The 22,391-nt window shown below is 44.5% G+C and overlaps 1 protein-coding gene across 4 annotated transcripts in view; it reads left to right on the top strand.

Moving 5' to 3' along the window:
- The window catches only part of LOC137950873 (uncharacterized), a 125,189-nt gene that overhangs the window by 60,257 nt on the left and 42,541 nt on the right, over positions 1-22,391 (top strand). For all 4 annotated transcript variants that reach the window (XM_068797529.1, XM_068797530.1, XM_068797531.1 and 1 more), the window contains 5 exons: positions 16,361-16,849; positions 20,738-20,899; positions 20,973-21,308; positions 21,418-21,500; positions 21,596-21,700. In XM_068797529.1, the coding sequence (XP_068653630.1) occupies positions 16,361-16,849; positions 20,738-20,899; positions 20,973-21,308; positions 21,418-21,500; positions 21,596-21,700 (1,175 nt within the window). The remainder of the gene's footprint in view (positions 1-16,360; positions 16,850-20,737; positions 20,900-20,972; positions 21,309-21,417; positions 21,501-21,595; positions 21,701-22,391) is intronic.

Below are 22,391 nucleotides of genomic sequence, written 5' to 3'. Positions count from 1 at the left end.
TTGGGAGATGGGAGTGGTTTGTGGCTCGTGAAAAATAACAAGTCTTTTTCTATGGGGCCTGTGAAAATTTATGAGCAAGTTGGGAGAAGAAAGAGCTGGAAAAGAATTAACACACATTGAAATTCTGGAAGGGGATATATATATATATATATTAGGGTTCCATCTTCTCTTCTATTTATAACATAAAACAATGATAAAAGGCACTAATGTCCCTGTTCCCTCTACACACCCTTGGAAAAAAATTTCTATAAGAAAACACTTTTTCTAGAAACTTATGTAAACACAAGTTTTATCTTCTAACACTCAAGCTGGAGTTTCTGACTTCAGCTTTTTATATTGCATATGAATAAAAATAAATAGAGAGAAAAATGTTTGCCATGAGTCTTTCAATGGCTTGCAACTTTCAGCTTCAGCTTGTTCTACCTCAAATTGTTATGCAATTGGCTATTCGCACATGTTTTTCATCTTCCATTCTCCCCTTTACTGGATGTCTTAAGAACTTGATCACCAATTGTGATAAAAGAAAAAAATTCACCAATGTTCGTGAAACTCTTCTTCCACCATTCGCAGAACTCTTCATTGTAGGCATTTCAAAATGCCTCATTTTTGTATACTTGTTGTTGTTGTTCTTCTTCTCCCTCTCAAGTTGGGGATCCATGAAACTAAGAGACCCAATTTTCCAATAACATGTATGATAGAAGAAACATCACTCTTGGCCAGACAACAAATCCGATACTCCAACAAACATGTGGATCTACATCTACCAAACATTGACACAAGAACTCAATTCCTTACTGATTTCTTGACTTGCCATTGCCCCTTGCAGTGAAAAAATCGAAGCCAAGGAAGAAGGTCATGCTCATCGACTTTGGTTCGATGTAATCCCTTATATATTAATAAGCAACAAAAGTTGATCCAACAATTTGCAGTCATGTGAAAACATGCAGCACCAATGAGACCTAGTATGACTACTTTTTTTTTTTTTTTGAAATTATGCTGATTTTTATTAAGACAAGCCCAAAAGAGCAATTTGAGGGAAGCCTTCCCAAACAATGAGAGATTGCTGGGAAGTTCCGAATTTTTCCAATTTACCAACCAAAGAGTTGGTTGATCTAGGAATGAGATTCCAATTACAATGAGTAGAAGATATAATGTCAGCAATACTATCAGTGATGGGCCAGTGGCGCCAAGGAGGGAAGTTGTCTTTGGAACACCAACTAATAACCGTCTTCGAGTCGCCTTCAATGATTAACTTGCCAAGGAGACGATCCCTGAAGATTTGGAGGCCGAACAATAGAGCATTAACTTCAGCAATATTAGAATCGGCAATGCCCACCAAACCAACATAAAAAAGAATAGGGTCTCCATTGTGACCTCTGATCACACTACCTGCTCCAACCGGCCCAGGACATCCAATAACACTACCATCAACATTCAGCTTAATGTAGTCGCAAGGGGGAGGATCCCAAATGGCCATACTTGGAGTTCTACTGCGGCCAGATATATGAGCGATCAAATTCCAATTTTCTCGAAGGGAAACACCCGATAGAGTGGCAAAATCCTTCCTTGTATGAAGCCAGTTCGAGATGAGGCCAACAACATGAGAAGCCGTGTTGTCTAGTGCTAGCTTTAGAGTTGAATCTCCGGTTGTTCCGCTTGAGCCAAATACACCATGGAACATGCGCAAGACAGGCCGAAAGTATTAACTTGCCCAGCCGAGGAAGGAGAATCCCTCGAACCATCTCAAAGATGCCAAAGAGGTTCTGATGTAGCCCCACTTGGAGCCCAATTTTCTGAAAAATCTTCTTCCAAACTTGCCACGAAAATCCATAGTATAAGAGGACATGCTGGACTGTCTCTTCGCACTCACCGCAAAGGGGACAAGAAAGATCGGGGGTGGTGAAGCCTCTTCTATGAAGGTTGTCTGAAGTAAGAATTTGTTCTCTAATGGCCGACCACACAAGAAATTTGATTTTGCTTGGTGCTGAGAGTCTCCAAGCCAGATGCGCCTTGTGCTCATGAATACGGTAGTCTTGCTTTCTAATATGAGAGTAAGCCGAAGTGACAGTGAATCGACCCTTATTACCGGGCTTCCAAATCAGCTTATCAACTGAGTGCTCCCGAATAATAGTACTGCTGATTCTGGTAAGGAGAGAGCAAAAAGCCAACGATTCTTCATCATTTAATCCCCGACGGAACTAGAGACTCCACGACTGATCACTCCATGAATCAGCCACGGAGCAAGAGAGGTCGCTATCCACCCTATGCAGCCCCGGGAAGTCCTTCGAGAGGGATTGGGGGCCACACCGTTCGTCTGACCAGAAGAGAAGGGTCCTTCCATTTCCCGTGTGAAACGAGGTAGCATCTCTTAATACTGGAAGGAGCTTGAGAATTGATTTCCATATCGGGTATAGGAGGCGAGCGGCGCCACCCTCTCTCCACTAGGCACCTGAAAACTGAAGGTAGAATTTCACCATATTCCTCCATAAACGGTTATGCTTGTTGTTGAAATTCCAAATCCATTTGAGCATAAGAGTTTTGTTCATTTCTCTTGTAGGCTGGATGTCCAATCCTCCCCTATTATGAAGCGTGCAAATATCCTTCCAACTAACCAAATGGTATCTGAAGGTATCTTCTGAACCTCTCAATAGAAATCGCCGACAGATGACATCAATTTTGGAGCAAACGGAGGCCGGATAGTGCATGAATGATAACAGATAATTTGACAGCCCAGCCAGACAAGACTTGAGGAGAGTGAGACGCCCCGCTATTGATAAGAGTTTAACTCCAAGTGGCTAGCCTCTTTTTAAATTTCTCAATGAGGGGGGACCATAGTGACGCTGAAGGCCGAGAATCAAAATGTGGGAGCCCAAGATATGTCGCTAGCATATTTCCCACAAAGCATCCCAAGTAGTCCGCCATATCCCGAAGTCCAGTTGGATCAATGTGATAGCCAAAAAAGTGTTTTTTCCCCAGTTTATGTTCTAACCGGAAGCCAATTCAAATAATCCTAGCACGACACACAATTTTCTGATATGATCCATAGTACCAACCCCGAAGCAAAAAATATCATCCGCCAACTGGAGAATCGGAATATCAAAGGTTGTGCAATCTGTCATGGGGAGGAGCCATCCCATGTTCTTGGCCGAGTAGATCAAGGAGGATTGATATTTTGCTACCACGTTGAAGAGCAATGGGGAGAGGGGGTCCCCCTGTCTGATTCCCCTGGTTCCCTTAAAATACCCACAAACTATTCCGTTGAGAAGGACAGAGTAGTTTGTAAAGGAGATGCAACTTTGGATCCAAAATCACCATTTTTCCCCGAATCCCATCTTCCCTTGGAGGGTGTCCAGAAACTTCTAGTTAACTCTATCAAATGCCTTTTCGAAGTCAAGCTTGAGGATGAATCTGGGGAGCTTGCGGACCTTGAAATGATGACTAAGTTCATGACATGCCATGGCTAAATCAAGAATGTTTCTTCCCTTAATAAAAGCACTCTGGCCATGGTGAATGGCAATAGGGAGGACTGCCCTGAGTCGACTAGCAAGGAGGCGCGCAATCACCTTATATGCACTGGTGGTGAGACTGATCGGCCGGAAGTCGGATGGGAGCTCTGCCCCATCTTTTTTAGGGATGAGGGCAATGAAAGAGGCTCCAATACTCCGATATTTGATGTCATGTTGATAAAAGGAGCGGGCCATGCTGGAAATGTCGACTCTGATGAAGGGCCAACAACGGCGATAAAATTCCCTGTTGAATCCATTCGGGCCTGGAGCACAATCCAGAGGAAGACCAAGGGCGGCTACAATTTGAATTTCCCAACTAGAGCAGGGGAGCTTGATGAGACTAGCTAGAGATGATGGAATAACCTAGAGGTTTACCCTTTGAAAGAAGGGGCGGACTGGCTGGTTATTAGAATAAAAATCTGCAAAAAAATTCACCAGTGAGTCGGAAATAAGGGCTCGGTTCGAGGTGGTCTCTCACCATTGACGCTGAGCATGGCAATGCGGTTGACCCTTCTTCGTGCAGAGGTGACTGCATGGAAGAATTTAGTATTAGCATCCCCATCGGAAAGCCATTTGAATCTTGCACGTTGCTTCCAGTGCACTAACTCGCTGTAGGCAAAGGACTGCAATTGCCCTTGAAGGGCATACCTCTGAGAGACTTCTGTAGAAGAGAGACCCCTGACTTCCTCCTCAGAGTCGAGAGCGGCTATTTGAGCTAGGGTATTGGTTCTCACAGCCGAGGAAGTGGCCTTCTTTTCGGAGGCCCAGGACCACAACAGCAGTTTCAACATCTGAGCTTGATCGGGAAGGTCCAGCCGCTCGGGCCAGCAACAGTCATATTCTCCCAGAAGGATTGGAGAGATAGATCAAAAGAGGGGTCCGCCTTCCAATTATTGTTGAATTTAAAAGAGGAGAGGGGGGGGGGGGGGGGGGGGGGCAACCGCCAAAATGGGTATCAACCATAATCGGCCAATGATCAGAGATGACTCGATTGAGCACTTTGCTAGAGACATTACTTTAGAGTTGAAGCCAATCATTGTTGGCTAAGAATTGGTCCAGTTTTGAAAGGACAGGGGGCTCCCTGCCATTTGACCAAGTGAAGGTTTTCCCATATAGGGTAATCTCATCCAGGTCCCAACCGCCAATAAAGTCAGCAAATAGCCTCATGGAGGTTGTGATTCTCCGGGATGGTGGGGATTTCTCATAGGAGTGACATTGAAGTCGCCCACAAGCATCAGAGGAATAGGCCACATTTTACAAGTCCTCAATAGATCCTCCCAAAATAGGTGGCACTCATGGTGTCTGGTAGGGCCGTAGACACCAACTAGGCACCAAATGTTCCCCTAACCTTTGTCTCGCAGCTTGATGCCAATGGAGTAAGAGCCACAACAACGATCAAGCACCTCAGTAGTACTGGTGTCCCACATCAGTAGGATACCGCTAGCCGATCTCATTGCATCCACTGAAGCCCAGCCGGGCTCCTTTAGGTGCCACAACTCACGGATGTATCCAAGGGGAAGAGAAGCTGCCTTAGTTTCTTGGAGAACAACAACATTTGCCTTGGTAGAGGCAAGGAGGTCCCGAATGGAGGCACGGTGACACAAAGGACTCAATGCCACGGACATTCTAGGAGAGAATAATCATTGATCATTATTCATCTTCTTCGACTTCTCAGATGGGTGGTTATCTCCCGGGAGAGGCTCCGTGAAGACGGTGTCCATCACCTTGGCAAGTTTCACTATCTGGGCCCAGGTTTCTGGGTCGTATTTGTGTTGTTTTGACTGAAGAGCTGCCACAAACACTGGAGCTCGTTCACCCGGCTCTGGAATGATGAAATCTCCCATCTCTAGCCACCAAATGCTCCCCTAACCTTTGTCTCGCAGCTTGATGCTAATGGAGTAAGAGCCACAACAATGATCAAGCACCTCAGTAGTACTGGTGTCCCACATCAGTAGGATACCGCTAGCCGATCTCATTGCATCCACTGAAGCCCAGCCGGGCTCCTTTAGGTGCCACAACTCGCGGATGTATCCAAGGGGAAGAGAAGCCGCCTTAGTTTCTTGGAGAACAACAATATTTGCCTTGGTAGAGCCAAAGAGGTCCCGAATGGAGGCACGACGATGCAAGGACCCAATTCCACGGATATTCTAGGAGAGAATAATCATTGATCATTATTCATCTTCTTCGACTTCTCAGATGGGTAGTTATCTCCCGGGAGAGGCTCCGTGAAGACGGTGTCCATCACCTTGGCAAGTTTCACTATCTGGGCCCAGGTTTCTGGGTCGTATTTGTGTTGTTTTGACTGGAGAGCTGCCACAAACACCTGAGCTCGTTCACCCGGCTCTAGAATGATGAAATCTCCCGTCTCTAGGTTGCAGGGGTATCGAGTGGTGGCACTGGGTCCTCCCTGTAGAAGCTGTCTCTGTTGACCTCTAGCTCGGCGCTAGTAGGTGACAACGGGACGGGGAGAATTGTTTTGCCTGTGAGCACGGGAGCACGGTCTCTCTCTCATTTTGAGGTTTTGGCGCATGTTAGCAATTTCAAAAACTTAGCCATTGCATGGGGACAAATTTCTAAAACTAGAGACTTGTGTTGGTGTGACTCTTAGGTAAAAACAGAAACTAAGAACATCAAAGCTAGCAAAGGACAATGCTGAAAAAAACCCAAAGCAATAGAATAATCATCTGCAAAGAAGAAAGAAAAAGAAAAAAATTGAGCTTAAAAATCATGTTTTCCGCTTGCAATAGGTTTCCAGCATTGACATTTCCTTCTTCTGATGTTGGTATCTCACTGTTGAAAAATCATATTCTGAAAAGATTTACTGGGTTAGAAAATAAACTCACAAATCTTTCTTTTGATATATAGTTCTCTATATAAAGTCTTGTTCTTGCTGACACAAATCATCCTGAAAATTGATGCTTCCTACTGCTACCTGAAACCTTCCTGTTGTTTGACCTTAGCTATTTTAGATGTTGATTTCTCTTTGTTGTCCCAAATTTTTTTTCGTGTTAGAAAATAAAAGACCTTTTTGTCAATATATGGTTTGCAATATGGAAAGTGTATTATGATAGTACTAACTCCAAGGAAAAATGAGTACAGGAATAGGAACTGAAGGGAAAGAACTTTGTTACTTCTTCCCATTCTTCTCTATCATGTTCTCCTTTTCCATCTTAGGACCGTCACTCTTATATCATGTGAAAATTGAAGAACTCACAATAAAGAAAAGAGGCAACTGAGGAGAGAAAAGAGCTGGTACTCTTCTCTTCTATTTAATACATAGAACAATGATAAAAAAAAAAATTAATAGCTCTCTTTATACCCATGGAAATAAGATTCTATATGAAAACTGAAAAATATGTGATTTGGGGAGAAAATAGAAGAGGAAATATGAACATTCTCTATCTAATAGTCATACTATAAGAGAAAAATGTAATGTGGAAAATATGAGAAATGACCAAAATACCCTTGGACTTGTATTTTAACACCCCCTCAAGCTGAAGAGTAGATATCAAACAATCCTAGCTTGTCACTAATGGATACATGTTCACTTCCCAAAGGCTTGTAAATATATCTCCAAACTGGTCTGAAGACTTTACATAAGGGGTTACCACCGTCCCTTGCATAACTGTAGTCAACCTCTATATGTTTCATTCTCTCATAGAACACAGGGTTGCTGGCAATAAAAATGGCTGCCTGGTTATCACAATTCATAACCATAGGGTCAGGTAATGTAAAACTAAACTCAAGAAGAACAAACTTAATTTATATAAGTTCACTAATTGTATGAGTCATTGTTCGATACTCGCCCTCTGCACTGGACTTAGCCACAACTGTCTGTTTCTTTCTTTTCCAATTTACCAGGTTGCCTTCAACAAAACAACAATAGCTTGACGTAGAACGTCTATCCATCTTACACCCAGCATAATTGGCATATGAATACCCAAGTACATCAACTTTCCTATTCCAAGTATACAGAAGACCTTTTCCAGGTTCACCCTTCTAGTACTTCAAAATCCTCTGAGCAGTTTCTAAATGGACTTTCTAAAGATTTTCCATGTACTGGCTCACAACTTCCACAACAAATGAGATATTTGGCCTGGTAACTGTAGCATCGATCAGTTTACCTACTAACCGTCGGTATCGAGTTTTATCCTTGAGTGTAAGACCTTGGGTGTCATGTAGATTATGATTAACTTCCATGGGGGTGGCTATGGGTTTAGCACCTGATAAACCATACTCTTGTAACATATCCAATGTATATTTTCTCCGAGAAAGAACAATTCCTTGCTTGCTACGAGTGACTTCAATGCCAAGGATGTACTTGAGAGAGTCCAAATCTTTTGTCTGAAAATGTGTGGTCAAATAACACAATGTCTTCCTTTTAAGTAGGAACATAGAATGATCACAATGGCTCCTATAGAACCCAAATTGTAGTACCACATCGCTAAAACTTTTCAAATCGCCATATAAAAAGACATACTTCACATCAAGCTGAAAGAGAGGTCAACCCTTATTAACAACCACATATATTAAGATACATACCGAAGTCAGGCCACATGAGAGAATGTCTCAAAGATATCAACTCCAAAAGTCTGCGTATACCCCAACTTCACACCACAATAGCTGCTCCTGTAGGTTGATCACATAGACGCCATTTTCCCTGAGATACCAAAGCATTCATTTCATCTTCCATAGCTTGTTTCTATTCTGGAGAGCACAAGGCTTCCTGCACTAAACGAGGTATATGAGAAGTAGTGTGAATTGTACCCTCCCGCTTAATGGGAGAGGTGGATCCATCAGCCAAAGTAACTCGATGATATGAATGAGATGGACTAATGGACTGAAATAGGGAGGGCATACCTGACATGTGTGTAGTGGCACCTGAATCAATGATCCAAGAGGGTGAATCAGACATATTCATGCATTCATATGACACTCGCTAAGGAAGGAGTCTTGGTAGTCTGAGAGAAGCAGTAGATGAAGCAGTCAGTTGATCTAGTCGTTGTAATAACTGCTGAATTTCCTCATAGGATCCGATGCGTGAGGAGGGGTCCTTATCTGTGACTAGAGTTGGCCCAGGTAGGCTTACCAAAATTTTCCTAGCATTTCTTTTTTTGAAATGACCTAGCATTTCTTAGAAATATGATCAGTCCTACCACAATGAATACATTTCCGATCGCCCCAATTATTTCGGCCATGACCACGGGTAGAGTAAGAGTGACCTCTATCTCTATTTTTTTTTTTTAAGAATAGTGCATATATTGATAAAAAGGAGAAAAAAATTTACAAACCTAGGTCTAGGGGCTGACTCCACAACAAAGTGTTGGAGAGAAATGCCCGCCTTGGCCTAGGTGTCTGCCAGGTGATTAGCAGAGCGGGGAATGTGATTCCATTTACAGCTTAAATGGGAAAATAAATTACATATTTCATTAAACATATCCCAATGATGTCATGGGGGCCTGACAGAGTTTGCACACCAATTGATAACCACTTTTGAATCGCCTTTAATACAAAGAGGACCAGAGAGGTGGCTAGAGAAAATTTTCAGTCCGTGCAATAGTCCCCGAAAGTTCTGTTGTGGTAGAGTCGGAGTTGTCAAGGGGACCTGCATAAGAGAAGAGGAGGTCCCCAATTGCATCGTGGATAACACCACCGAACCCTACTGGACCCTGACAACTGAGAGCACTTCCATCAAAATTGAGCTTTATATGCCCGGGAGGATGAAGGGCCCATATAGCCATGGTAGGGGGGCGAGAGGGCAGAGATAGACCGGTGATTGTTTGCCAGTTTCCCACGAAGTTTGAATCACTGAAGTTTCTGAATTCTTTTTTATTTAGGAGCCAAATAGATACTTCGCTGGTGATTTGCTCTGTCAGAATCTCAAAAGGAGAGGTTTTGAATTTGAATTTCCTCCCTTTACGTTCTTTCCAGAGTGCCTAAATGATATGACCAATAGAGCATGATATAATTATTTTACCTGTCTTTGGGAGTTTAGAGTCAACGAGTGAGAGGACAATGTCTGCTAAGTTTCCCGAGGCACAGTATTAGAAGCCAATTTTATTTAGAAAGGATGTCCAGACCAGATGAGCAAACTGACATGATAGGAGAATGTGGGTTGCCATTTCTGGGACATTTTTATAGAAGGGGCAGAGAGGGTCCAAGATATGGGTGCCCCGACGGATTAAGGAATCAGAAGTTAAAATTTTGTTCCTACATACAGTCCAAATGATGAATTTGGCACATGGTGTGGCAAGGAGGTCCCAGGCATAGGCCACAGGGTGCTTTGGGTGTGTTGTGATGTAGTTGCTTAGGAATTTGTATGCAGAAGATGTGGAGAAAGATCCTTTTGGACATGGAGTCTAGATTAAAGTGTTACCTGAGTTATTTGGTTTTTTTGACTGGGAGCTGTGAAGGAGTTCGGAGGCAAGAAGGCCCCTTCTAAGGTTTAAGTTCCAATCCCCATTATCTAACCAGATGTCAGAGATAAAGACCTCCTAGTTACCTGAGAGGCTAGAGATTTCTTGGAATCAATTTTTAAGGGGGGATAGGTCAGACCACCAATCATTCCAGAATTTTGTTGAAGCTCCATTTCCAATGTAACATTTTACTGCCATTTTGAATTTGTGGGGAAGTCTAACGATTTTTTTCCAGGCAGGAGAGAGTAAGTAAACTCCTCTGCACCCCCCCGTCCCCGTCCCTATCCACCAGCCAAAGTGAAAATGTGTTTTTTCCGCAACGAAGGCTCTCTAGATTAAAGCAGGTTGCATATTGAATTTCCAGTTCCATTTAAGGAGAAGAGCAGAGTTTGAGGTGGTGTTATCCTGGATACCCAGCCCACCCGAGGAGGATTTTGGTTTGCACACTTCCTCCCATTTAACTAGATGATTTTTTTTTCCCATTTGGACCACCCCAAAGGAATTGTCTCTTTAGAACCTCAATTCTGTTTCTAACTGAAGTTGGCCAGTAGAACGTAGATAAAAAGTAGTTGGGAATTCCCTGCAGACAGGATTTGATTGGAACTAGTTTGTCTATTTTTGAAAGGAATTTTCCCCACCAGGAGGCAAACCGCCCTTCTAAGCGCTCGATGACAGGGTGCCAAGAAGATCCAGCAGATGATTCAGTGTTGCAACCAAGATAGCTTGCCATTGAACTAAGTAAATCAGGCTCAATGTTGTAACCTGAGATAGATTATTTCCCCCAGATGAGATTTCAAATAAACTAAGCAAAGCACTTAAATTGTGAATTCTGCTAAAGGAGCCATCACAGAAAAGAATTGTGTCATTCGCATATTGAAGGAGGCTAACATCAAGGGCTGGGTCAAGGAAAATAGGTTTTAGCCATCCTGTCATTTTAGCCAGACGAACCATGGCAGCCAAATGCTCACCAATGAGAGTGAACAGAAAGGGGGAAAGATGATCCCCCTACCTGATTCCCCTAGAGCCCTTAAAATATCCACAAGGTTTGCCATTTACAAGGATAGAGTAGGAGGCATTAGAAATAAAGCTTCTCATCTAGAATCTCTAATGGGTGAGAAAGCCCATCTTGCCAAGGATGTGGTCAACTAGCTTCCAGTTGACCCTGTCAAAAGCTTTTTCGAAATCAAGCTTAATTACCACTCGTGGATTGTATAATTTTTTGAAAGAGTGAAGGATTTCATGCGTTGCCATAGACGAGTCCAGGATGTTTCGGTAAGCAATAAAAGCATTTTGACAAGGACTGATAACACTGGGAGAACAGACTTAAAGCGCTTGGCCAGAATACAAGCTAGGATTTTGTAGGAGCTTGTGGTGAGACTGATGGGTCTATAATCTTGGGCCAGAGATGGATTTTTTCGGGACAAGAGTAATGAAAGAGTCACCAATGGATTTGTAGGTGATACCTACTTGATGAAAGTTATTGACAAAATCGTGCACATCACTTTTGATAATGTCCCAAGACTAACGGTAAAATTCTCCATTGAAGCCATCCGGGCTAGGGGCAGCATCAAATGCAAAGATCCTATAGTATTTTATTTGGTTCAGGATAGGGCGGTTGAAATTCTCCTCTGTGTAAAGACCTGAAAAAAACTTCACAAACTCATTAGCAATGGAGACACTAGCTGTACATTCCTCATCATTGATGAGAAGGCAAGATATACGGTTAGTTCTTCTACGGCCAGAGGCAATGGCATGAAAAAACTTCGTGTTGCCATCCCCATCTGACAGCCAGGGGAATCTGGCACACTGCTTCTAGTGAATAGTTTCACTTGTGACCATTTTAGATAAATCAGAGTTCAAGTTATTTCTACAAATGAGCTCGGGAGAAGTGAGACCTTTGCTCCTCTAGAAGATCCAACTCAGAGAGGCGTTGACGGATGGAGGTTTTTGCAGATGCAGAGAGGTTGCGAGCCCAGGGCCTTATAACTGATTTGAGAGCTCCGAGTTTTACATGGAATGCCCACCCTGGATTTGGGTGATGTGGTAGATCGCCCCACCATTTCTTCAGATTCGGGACAAAGGAGTCCACCAAGAGCCAGGAGTTTTCAAATCGGAATGGAGAAAACCCCCATTTTGGGGAATGAGTGTTTATAAGGATTGGCCAATGGTCAAAGCCGATTTTGTTGAGCACCTGACTAGTAGTATGATGGAAGAGAAGCAGCCAGTCATTATTAACCAAGAATCAATCTAATTTGGAGAGGATGGGGGGATTTTGGCCATTGGACCAAGTAAATTTTTTTCCTGCTAGGGGAATTTCAAGGAGCTCTAGACAACTAATCAGGTCCGAGAAAGCTCTCATTGTGGAGGTGATTCTTTTTGCAGATGGGCTTTTTTCGGAACAACGGAGGGTGGCATTGAAATCCCCAGTCAAAAGCCAGGGAACACTCCATTGTTGGACTTTTGACAAAATTTCATCCCAGAAGATGGATCGATCGCCATTCCCTGAAGGCCCATAAATCCCCGCTAAGGCCCATTCATATCCTAGAAATCTGTCCCGGAAGCGAATGCAGAGGGAGAAGCGGCCCAGATCAGAGGATACGGCATCAACCGAGTTTGGGTTCTAGATGACAAGAATACTAGTAGAGTGCCCAACCGCATCAATCACGGCCAACTCGAGGTCCGAATTAAACCATAGACTACGGGCCATAGAGATATCAAAACATTGCAGCTTTGTTTCTGTAAGTATTACAATATCAGGTTTACAATAAAAAAGTGCTGCTCTGATGGAGTCTCGCTTAGAGGGCGAGCTGATTCCTCGAACGTTCTAGGATAGGACAATCATGGCCAAGAGATTCTGCGAATTCTCAACATAGCTCCAACATCTTCTCAAGCCGATGTGGGGAGACGGAGCCCACCGAGTATTCCATTATCCATTTTTGCAAATTTTTAGAACGTGGGGGGGATGGGGTGGAGGGTGGGTCTTGATTTGGCTTGTTGGGTTCTGGGGCGGGGTCTTTGCCTTTGTTATGGAGTTTTTTCCTGGAGTATGTTTTGGTGATAACTGTGGGTGGCTTCCTCTGTTTTGGCCTGCGTCTGGAGTAGGTGATGGGGGAGGAATTGTTGTTTCCATGCCGAGCAGAATTACTAGCAGGTGTCTCTGGGAATTTATTGGAGTTAGGGCCCATTGAGGCCAAAGGCGTAGGGAAGAGGATGATGGAGTAAGGGTGGTGGTTGGGCGGAGGTGGTCTGTTCGAAGAGGGGGTATGCCATTTTAAAAGAGGTGTGGTCTCAGCAGGAAGATTTGGAGAGTCTCGGGGAAGATTTTCATCATTGGATTGTTCTGTATGGCTAGGGGGGCAAGGTCAGGGGACAACGGGTTTCCCGATGGGGGGAGAAAGGTAGTGTCTGTTTGAAGGGGTCTGTCAGGGCTGAGAAAACCTGTACTGATAGGAAGTTCATCCGTGTGGGGTAAGGTATGGCAGCAGGGGTTGGAAAATTTGGAGGGTTTGAGTGGATGGCTCGGGGCTCCAAGGAGATCTGGATGGAGAAATCGAGGGTGGGATGGGGTGTGTCTCTGGGCAGAAAGGATGTTTGGGAGGGAGATGATGATTGACGTGGTGTTTTTGAATTTGGGCGAGGAGTATGGTTATCCAGGTGTAATGGAGGCAGGCCTGTAGAGACAAGATTATACGGGCTGTAGAGTTTGATGGGAGATTGGAGTGTGGCGGAGTGATGTTTGGCTGGTGGCACAGAGCTCACAGAGAGGCTGATTTGTCTCAGGGATGGTGTGGGATGTATCGATGGGAAAAGAGGGGGACGTCGAGAGGGATGGCTGGTGACATGGGATTTGGGTTTCTGATGAGGAGCGATGTGGCGAATGAATGAGAGTGGTTGTCAGAAACTGCCTCCATCCCGCAGCAGGTTGCTAGAGAAGTTTAACAATCGACATTCGGAACTGCCTCCATCCCAAACCAGAGTTTGGGCTTTGTGGGAGGAAAATCATACCCATGATTTTGTTTTCGTGCCTCTGAGTGATCGAACATTCAAGCTTGCCTCTGTGAAACTGGGTATGGATCTGGAATTCCAGGTCCCTTGTGAAGAGTGACCGACTGAAACTTTGACCCGTCTTGCCCTCCCAAACTCTTTCCAAAATGGAACCAAATGCTTCCACCGCTTGAAAGGGAATGGATATGAATGACTGCTTTGTTCCGAATCGAGAGGCGATTCGTAGATATGGTCCATGTCTGTCTCTCACTTTTTAGAGGGAGATGGAGCCGATGTCGTTTCTTTAGTGTAGCTCTGCTGGGTCATCAACCCCAATCCTCCATTGTGATGTTCGGCTAACGACGATTTGCCATTCTGGTTCATCTACTGTGTTCTTGAGATTGGTTTTCTTCGCGATGCTTTCCTCTTGTTGATGCTGCTGCATTGCGCTGTGTCGGATTCCACCCGCGGTACTCCAGAAGGTGGGGTAAGAGAGTCTCTCGTGGTGGGGGGAGGAGTGGCGAGGTGGTCCTCGGGGGGGTGTCCTTTCCCGTTCCGCTGTCGCTCCATCGGGTCCGCCGATGGTTCTCTCTCTCGCTATCTATCTATCTCTATCTCTATCTCTATTATTACCACCATGAAATTGACCATCAGGCTTACCAGTTAGAAGGCTAAAGGTTAAAAGCAGCTGCTTCTGAGAGACCTCCACCTGACTCATTCTTATTTACGACTGCACCTTCAGATCGATGAACTCTATTAAAGGGTTGCTCAAGGGTGGTCACATCCTCATTGACCAACAAATGAGCTCTAATAGCATCATACTCAGGCCCTAAACCATCCAAAAACCTGGCTACTTGAATCTGATTTTCTTTCTTACGAATGTTGAAGACATTCGTAGTAAAATGATGGAATGTACTAATCGCCTGTAGTACTCCCCTCATCTTAGTGAAATAATCTGTCACTGATCTACCTCCACATTTCATATTAAAGAACTTCACCTATAAGTCATAGATCCTTTTGACAAATTACTTTCTTGAGACTAAATGGAAGCCAAGGTAGTCCACATTGCCGTAGCAGTACTGCACATATAACTCATAGATCCTTTTGACAAATTACTTTCTTGAGACTAAATGGAAGCCAAGGTAGTCCACATTGCCGTAGCAGTACTGCAACTCAAAATCTGGTCACTAAATCTTGATTCCATACTGTTGACTAACCAGGTCATTACTAAATTTTTTGCCTCCCAATCTTTAGTAACAGGCACCAGGGGATCATCGGCTATATATTTTGCCATTCTTCTAGCCCTCAAATACATCAACACTGATCTAGGCTAATTTACATAATTCGATTCATTCAACCAGATCGTAGTTATCTGAATAGACTCAGAGAATTTCACATATGAGCTCTTAGCAGTCTTCTGGACAGCAACCCGTATGGTGGAATCAGTCATTAAATTTCACAAACACCACAATTTAGTACACTAGAGCGTCAATTAACCAAAGGGAAACACTTTCCCCAAATTTCTATACTTGTACAGTCAAGTAGGTCCCAAACTGAATTCAATTAGGGCAATTCAGCACCCGATTCACTCAATTTCGAACCAATAGTCAACAATGTCAGTAATTGAGATCGTAAATCGATGAAAGAATGACCTAATTGCAAGAAACCAGGATGATAGGCTATATGGATGATGACGCTAGCATTGGGTTGATGTCATAGGCAGATTTGAGAAATTTTCTCAATTTGGGATCATCAAACACTTCTAAATCCCAACAATCAATCAAATAGAAGCAGTAATCATTAGCCAATAGGCTAAGATATGCAGAAAAAAGGGAAAGTTTAGAATTTTTACCCTACTAGTCCAGAAATTTGGGAAAAACCTTCAAGGAGATTGCTTAAAATGGAGAGAAGATCCACAAAATCAAAAGAAACCTGCCCAAGACTTGCGTTATTGCTTTGATACCATGAAAAATATGTGATTTGGGGAGAAAATAGAGGAGGAAAAAGAGTTCTGGAAGAGGAGTAGCTTTTCTGCCTTGGAATCCGAGCCAGGAAGGCCCATCCAGCTTCTTTATAATCAGGAATTAAGTGAAAATTTAAAAAAACAAAAAAAACAAAAATGCCCCTCAATACTCAAAACTACATATCTTCTAAAATACATGTATAAATTGAATGAAAATTTAACTAGAGGTAAAATTCGACATTCTCTATCTAATAACCATACTATAAGAGAAAAATGTACTGTGAAAAATATGGGAAATGACCAAAATACACCTGGACTTGTATTTTAACAACTTTTCTGAAAACATGTAAACACAAGTTACATCTTCTAACAGGACCAGACTTACATCTCACTTGCTAAATGAAACATTTGTCATAGGAAAGATGCTGTGTTACTTACCTTTCAATATTATTCTCATTTTTGTACCTTATTTTGTTGATGTCCCTTTGCAGGTGTTAAAAGAGTTTCCTTCTTTGCGGGACAATAATCTTATTCTGACTTATGCTGCCAAATCAATCACAGTTAGTGCTACTTCCGTGTTAAGAGAACAACGGATACCTGTTCCTGGGCCAAGGCCAAAACAAAAAGCAAGATCTGGAACACCCGTTAGGTTGAACTTCACAAATAGTCTCAGTAATTTGCAGAAAGAGGCTCGCCGGGCTTTCTCATGGGCTCCTCGTGACATGGGGAACAAGATAGCTCCAAAAGAAATTTACCGGAAAAGGAAGAGCTCAGGATTGACACCTTCTGAGAAAGTTGCTTGGGAAGCAATGACTGGGATCCAGGAGGAGCGTGTTTCAGTTTATTCAGCTGATGGGCAGGAAAGGATTCCATCTGTATCCATTGCTGAAGAATGGATGCTGACAGGGGACTCGATTAAAAATGATTCTGTTCGTTCATCTCACCGATATGAGAGTTCTCCTGATATTATTCTTTTTAAGGTATGGTCTTGATTCTGAAGTTTATGGGCAGTGGTAGACATCTTTCCTTTAAATTTCTGATTGCATATAAGTTGTCTAGGAAGCAACTTTTGCTTTATTGTATATGAAAAAAATGCATGGTAAGATCTAAAGAGCACTGAAGCAGTGACCTGGCAGCTCAGTTCTTGAAAACTTAAAGGGAGATCCTTTAAATAAAAAAATGCTTTTTCGGTTTTTCTTTTTCAGAAGCCTTAGTGATGTTCTTGGCTTCTTGGGTAATGAACTTCTTCCAGAAAATATACGTAAAAAATCTTCTCAAATATGTTGGTCAATTATTACTTTGTTGAGTGTTCATGACTGTCGCTGAAATATTTGAGAGGCTGTTGCAACATAGATCAGATGCTCCATTTTTTTAATTGATTGGGCTATACTTGTGTAATCTGCAAGTGCCAGGCTTCTATCTATCTCTTCTTCCATGTCTAGCTAGTATTGTCTCACATTTAGAGGCTCTTGACCGGAAATGTTTTTGGTGGGGGCCTTGGAAAAGTTCACGTATGAGCTTGTTAGGTAGGAAGGGGTACGTAAATGGAAGGAGGGTTGCGAGTAAAGAGATTATAGCTAATGAACCAAGTGTTCCTCTCTGCGTGGCTATGAGAGCGAGGGACGAGAGAGTCAAGCGAACGAGAGAGAAAAATCGAAAAAGAGCTTCGATCGAGCGAGAGACGATGGATCAACGCGAGAGAGAGGGAATCGGGAGAGAGGCAAGGAGTGGAAGAGAATTTCGACGCGAGAGGAAGAATCGTCGAGCTGAGAGCGAGAGTTTCGCCGAGAAAAACCAGGTCAAGGAAAGAGTCCCCAACGATGCCAGAGTGAGGGAAGGAATCGCCATACCCAATCAGAAACTCCTTCCGGTCGGGAAGATCAACCTCGACGCTGTTCCCGTGGACGGAGTCAAGTGATTTTCCTCCCCTCCCGCAGACGACTGCACCCTACGACAATAGGGGACACTGGTTCAAGACTCTCTGACACTGTACTGCCTGATTCTGACGATGTAGAGGAGTCCAATGAGTCTGGTAGACATCATGACCCCTTGAAGTCCGGGGAAGACAACGAAGGTCCCTCCTGGACCACTGTACGGGGCCAAAACCAGAGGCATCGGCGTCCCAGAGGTGCCCCCCCCACTTGGACCCAAATCACCAAACCATTTCAATCCCCCCAAACCTGATCCGCCCCGGTATCGATCATCTCCTATGTGCAGCATTGGTCACCTCTGGCACTCCTCCGACAGAGGGCCAATGCATCTCGGATTGGTTCACTTGCCAACTGCGTCTGGACTACTCCCCTCTGACATCTTATTTATGCTTGGGTGAGTGGATTGTTTCGTTCTGCTCAATTGGCAATCGTTGGATGGCATCCCGGCTCCCTGCTTCAGCCACTATCACTTATGTCCAGGTGAGACGGAGGACGAAGCCATGGTGTGGCCAGACACCCAAGGAGGAAGACTGTGCGAGTCCGAAGCACAGCAATAGCAGCGATGGCCAAGGCCAAGTGCAAAGGCACAGCCCGGAGGGGTGCACGCATATGGCCAGCCCGGCCGTAGCTGCAGAGGAACAAGACGCACTTGAGTTGGCCAGACGGATGGCCAAGCACCAAGACGCGCAACGGCCCCAACAGCCAGCCAAGACAGAAACCGTATTTGCAACAGATGCGCTCGAGGCGCACAGGCAGAACGACGCGTGCGCGTGCACGGCCTAGGCTGAAGGCGCATCTGAGTTTGGGGTTGCCGAGGGAGAAATGCGCGTGCGGCGCAGAGGCCCACAAGCAGCGGACGGATGAAACGCATTTGGGGTTGCCGAAAGTAAGATACGCGCGCACACGTCCAGGCAGCAGTGCGGCCGTCCGAGTTATACAGAATTATGATTATGGTTTCATGGCAAAATCTGGAAACTTACCTTTTCGAGTGGGACTCTTCATGGGCCACTCAAATCTGACCCCTAATGCATCTAGGACTCTTTATGGCATGGCCTAAGGGTTGAGTTGGCGGCCAAGTGTATGAAGCCATATAAAGGTCCAAATACGTAACCGGGTCAAAGAAGGAAACTTGGAAGTATCAAATCAAGGAGATTTGATAAGGGAGGATCTTTGTTCTCATTGGATGGAAGCATGAGAGGAGGGGTCGAAGCCTATAAATTCCATGGCTGACGACCCTTGTATCATATCCTGGAATAGCTGGAAAAGCATAGACATGAGGGAGAGTTTTTGTAGAGTGCTGGCCTTCCACTTTGGACGGCCGCTCCTTGTAATCTTTTATAGCATTAATACAAGGTTACTTTCTCTCCCAATTCCATTGTCTTTCTACCTTTTCATTGCTCGTACTTCACTTGAGAGGAAGGAGTTTGCAACGTTGATCTAAGGGGCGAGAGGTTGTACTACCTTTGACGGATTGAAGGTAGGCCTTCACGGGAATTGGAGTTCCACTAGCCTAAGTGAGTTTAGGCTCATCTGACCTCGTGACACCGGGACTGGAACCCTTCCTTGCAGCAACGGGGCCTCAGTCAATGGGTCCAAATTACAGGCCTCCCCCCTGAGCTCTGGGAAGAAAGCATCTTTTGCCTCATTGTCAACCACTTTGGTACCTTAATCAGGCTGGATAGAAGCACCGCTGAATGCCAGTGATTTGACCGTGCCCGGCTCTTGATTTGTCTGAGTGTTGTGTCCACTCCAGGACGACCTTCCTCCGGCTAGATGCCAGCCAAACACCCCTTTGGCTCGGTATCACATTTGGAAATCCCTCTCTCACTGGTGGCAGCAGCAGCGACACGTCCCCAGGTTGGCCTGCAGTCTGCTTGTCTGGCCAGCAGAGACCCACAAACACAACCCCCACCCCCACCACCACTGAGCTCCCAGACAACCTCCTATGCCTTTGGCAGCCTATTCCATCAACTCCCCACCACTCTGACACTTCTACTGCCCACATGGCACCACATCGATATCAGGACCCCCCTCTGGCTAGATGCCAGCCAAACACCCCTTTGGCTCGGTATCACATTTGGAAATCTTGTGGGAGACTTTGTCTCTCTCACTGGTTGCAGCAGCAGCGACATGTCCCCAGGCCGGCCTGCAGTCTGCTTGGCTGGCCAGCAGAGACACCCCCCCTCCCCCTCAACCACCCCCACCAATGAGCTCCCAGACAACCCCCTATGCCTTTGGCAGCCTATTCCATCAACTCCCCACCACTCTGACACTTCCACTGCCCCACATGGCACCGCATCGATATCAGGAACCCCCTCCCCTTTGCCACTTGGCCCCCTTTTTTCCCACCCTGCAGCCCCCCTTCCCGGGATGGCTACCGGTGCCTCCCCTACCTGCGCTTCTCAGCCACCTTTATATCACCTGCCCCCCACCCTCCCACTCCTTTATAACCACCACTCAACTGCCCTCCTGCAACCAGAACCCTCGGAGATCAACCCCCCCCCCTGGTCTCCACAATTATTGCCCCACCTGTAGCTCAGACGGAAAACCCCAACCCCCACCCCCCCCCCCCCCCCCCCTCCCCGAGCCCTACCCCTCCCCTGTCTGACAGCGAGTCCTCCTCATCTGTGACCAGTAGACCCAGATGCCCCCCTCCCCCCTGCTACTGGTTCTCCGCCTCCAATGTCCACCTATCAGAGCCGGCGCTGCCCTGCTGCCCGTGCCCACTCTCCCCCTCTTTTTTATTAATTACTATTATTACTTATATTATTTTATATTTTGTTAACATGTATTGAGTTCTAGACACAGTTGTGGTAGCCTTCTCTATTTTTTTATACCATGATTTAACAAATAAAGAAGGTTAACATTTTGAGAGTATACCCTGATTGAATAAGTGTGCTCCAAATCTTCTAAAATGTGTCTGTCATTTGTTTCTAGGCATTGCTGTCATTGTGCTTGGACGAGTTAGTATCAGCGAAGGGTGCTCTAGACTTGTGCATCTCCCAGATGAAGAATATTTTGAGTTCACAGGAACTACCTCTTCATGCTTCTTTAGAAACTCTTAGTCGAGCTTGTCATGCAACGGAAACTTTTGTGCAGGTACCTCTGGTCTGAAATGATTTTCTTATCAATGTGCACTGTAGACTAAAGTATCAATGATTATTTATTTCAGGGTTTACTATATGCCAAATCATTGCTGAGAAAACTTGCTGGGAGTAGTGATTGGACAAGCAATTCTGAGAAAAGCAAGGATACTGATGATGCCTCCTCAGATACTGGAAGCTCCGCTATTGGTAGTTGTAGCCAAAACTCAGATGAACCACCTGAGCTTCTTTCACAGGTGGAGATATGGTTGGGGCGTGCTGAGCTTCTTCAAAGTCTTCTTGGGTCTGGAATTGTTGCTTCTCTTGATGATATTGCTAACAAGGAGTCATCTGCCCGTCTGCGTGATAGATTGATTGAGGATGAGCGTTACAGCATGGCTGTCTATACTTGCAAAAAGTGCAAGGTAACATGCTGTGACCCTGATTTTGTTAGGGGTTCACACCATTGTGTATTGATTCGTTTAGTGATTGATGCTGCTGTATGTTGATGTCATGAGGAATACTTATTTTCAGATTGATGCTTTTTCTGTCTGGAATGCATGGGGCCATGCTTTGATTCGGATGGAACACTATGCTCAAGCACGAGTTAAATTCAAGTAATTCACTTATGTTTCAGTAGACTTGAAGGACTTCTTTTATAGCCATGGCGGGTGCATTTTTCTTACTAATGTTCCTGTGATATGATTTTTAGACAAGCCTTGCAATTGTACAAGGGTGATCCCACACCTATCATTATGGAGATCATTAATACCATTGAAGGAAGTCCTCCAGTTGATGTGGCTGCTGTTCGTTCCATGTAAGCAGGGATAGTAATTGCATGAAATCTGCTCATTGCTGGATAGATGTTGGTTTCAAGATTCCTTTTCTGTAGAAGCCTATTTGTTTACATTTGAATTATACATTGTGTTATTAGTTTCTTCAATTTTGACCTCATAGCATGCTGTTTGGATAGGATAAAATGGAGTTATCTTAAGAGGTGTTGGCACTGTAGAGTCTTGTTAGAAGTCCGGGTATTTCAGTAATTTTATGTGTCGTAGATTTTTTTTTTTTTTAAATGATGCTGAATTTTATTATGAGAGCTCAAACAAGCAGACTACAAGAGGGGAAGCCTTCCCAAACAATGAGAGATTGCTGGGAGGTTCCGAATTTAGCCAATTTATCAGCCAAAGAATTGGCTGATCTAGGAACAAGGTTCCAATTACAATGAATGGATGACACAATGTCAGCAATACAATCAGTGATTGGCCAGTGGCGCCAAGGAGGGGAGCTATCTTTTGAACACCAGCTGATGACAGTCTTTGAGTCGCCTTCGATAATTAGCTTTCCATGAAGCTGTTCTTTAAAGATTTGGAGGCCGAATGGAAGAGCACTCACTTCAGTAGTATTTGAATCAGCAATGCCCACTGGCCTTGCATAGGATAGAATAAGGTCTCCACTGCTGTCTCTAAAAACACCACCAGCTCCAGCCGGCCCAGGACAACCTAAAG

This window comes from Aristolochia californica, unplaced genomic scaffold (genome assembly GCF_029961685.1).
Source record: "Aristolochia californica isolate CCGP_79_NKW_82.1479 unplaced genomic scaffold, dmAriCali1.0.hap1 SCAF_14, whole genome shotgun sequence".
In the NCBI taxonomy this organism is placed as follows: domain Eukaryota; kingdom Viridiplantae; phylum Streptophyta; class Magnoliopsida; order Piperales; family Aristolochiaceae; genus Aristolochia; species Aristolochia californica.
This window is presented reverse-complemented; position numbering and strand designations above follow the sequence as displayed.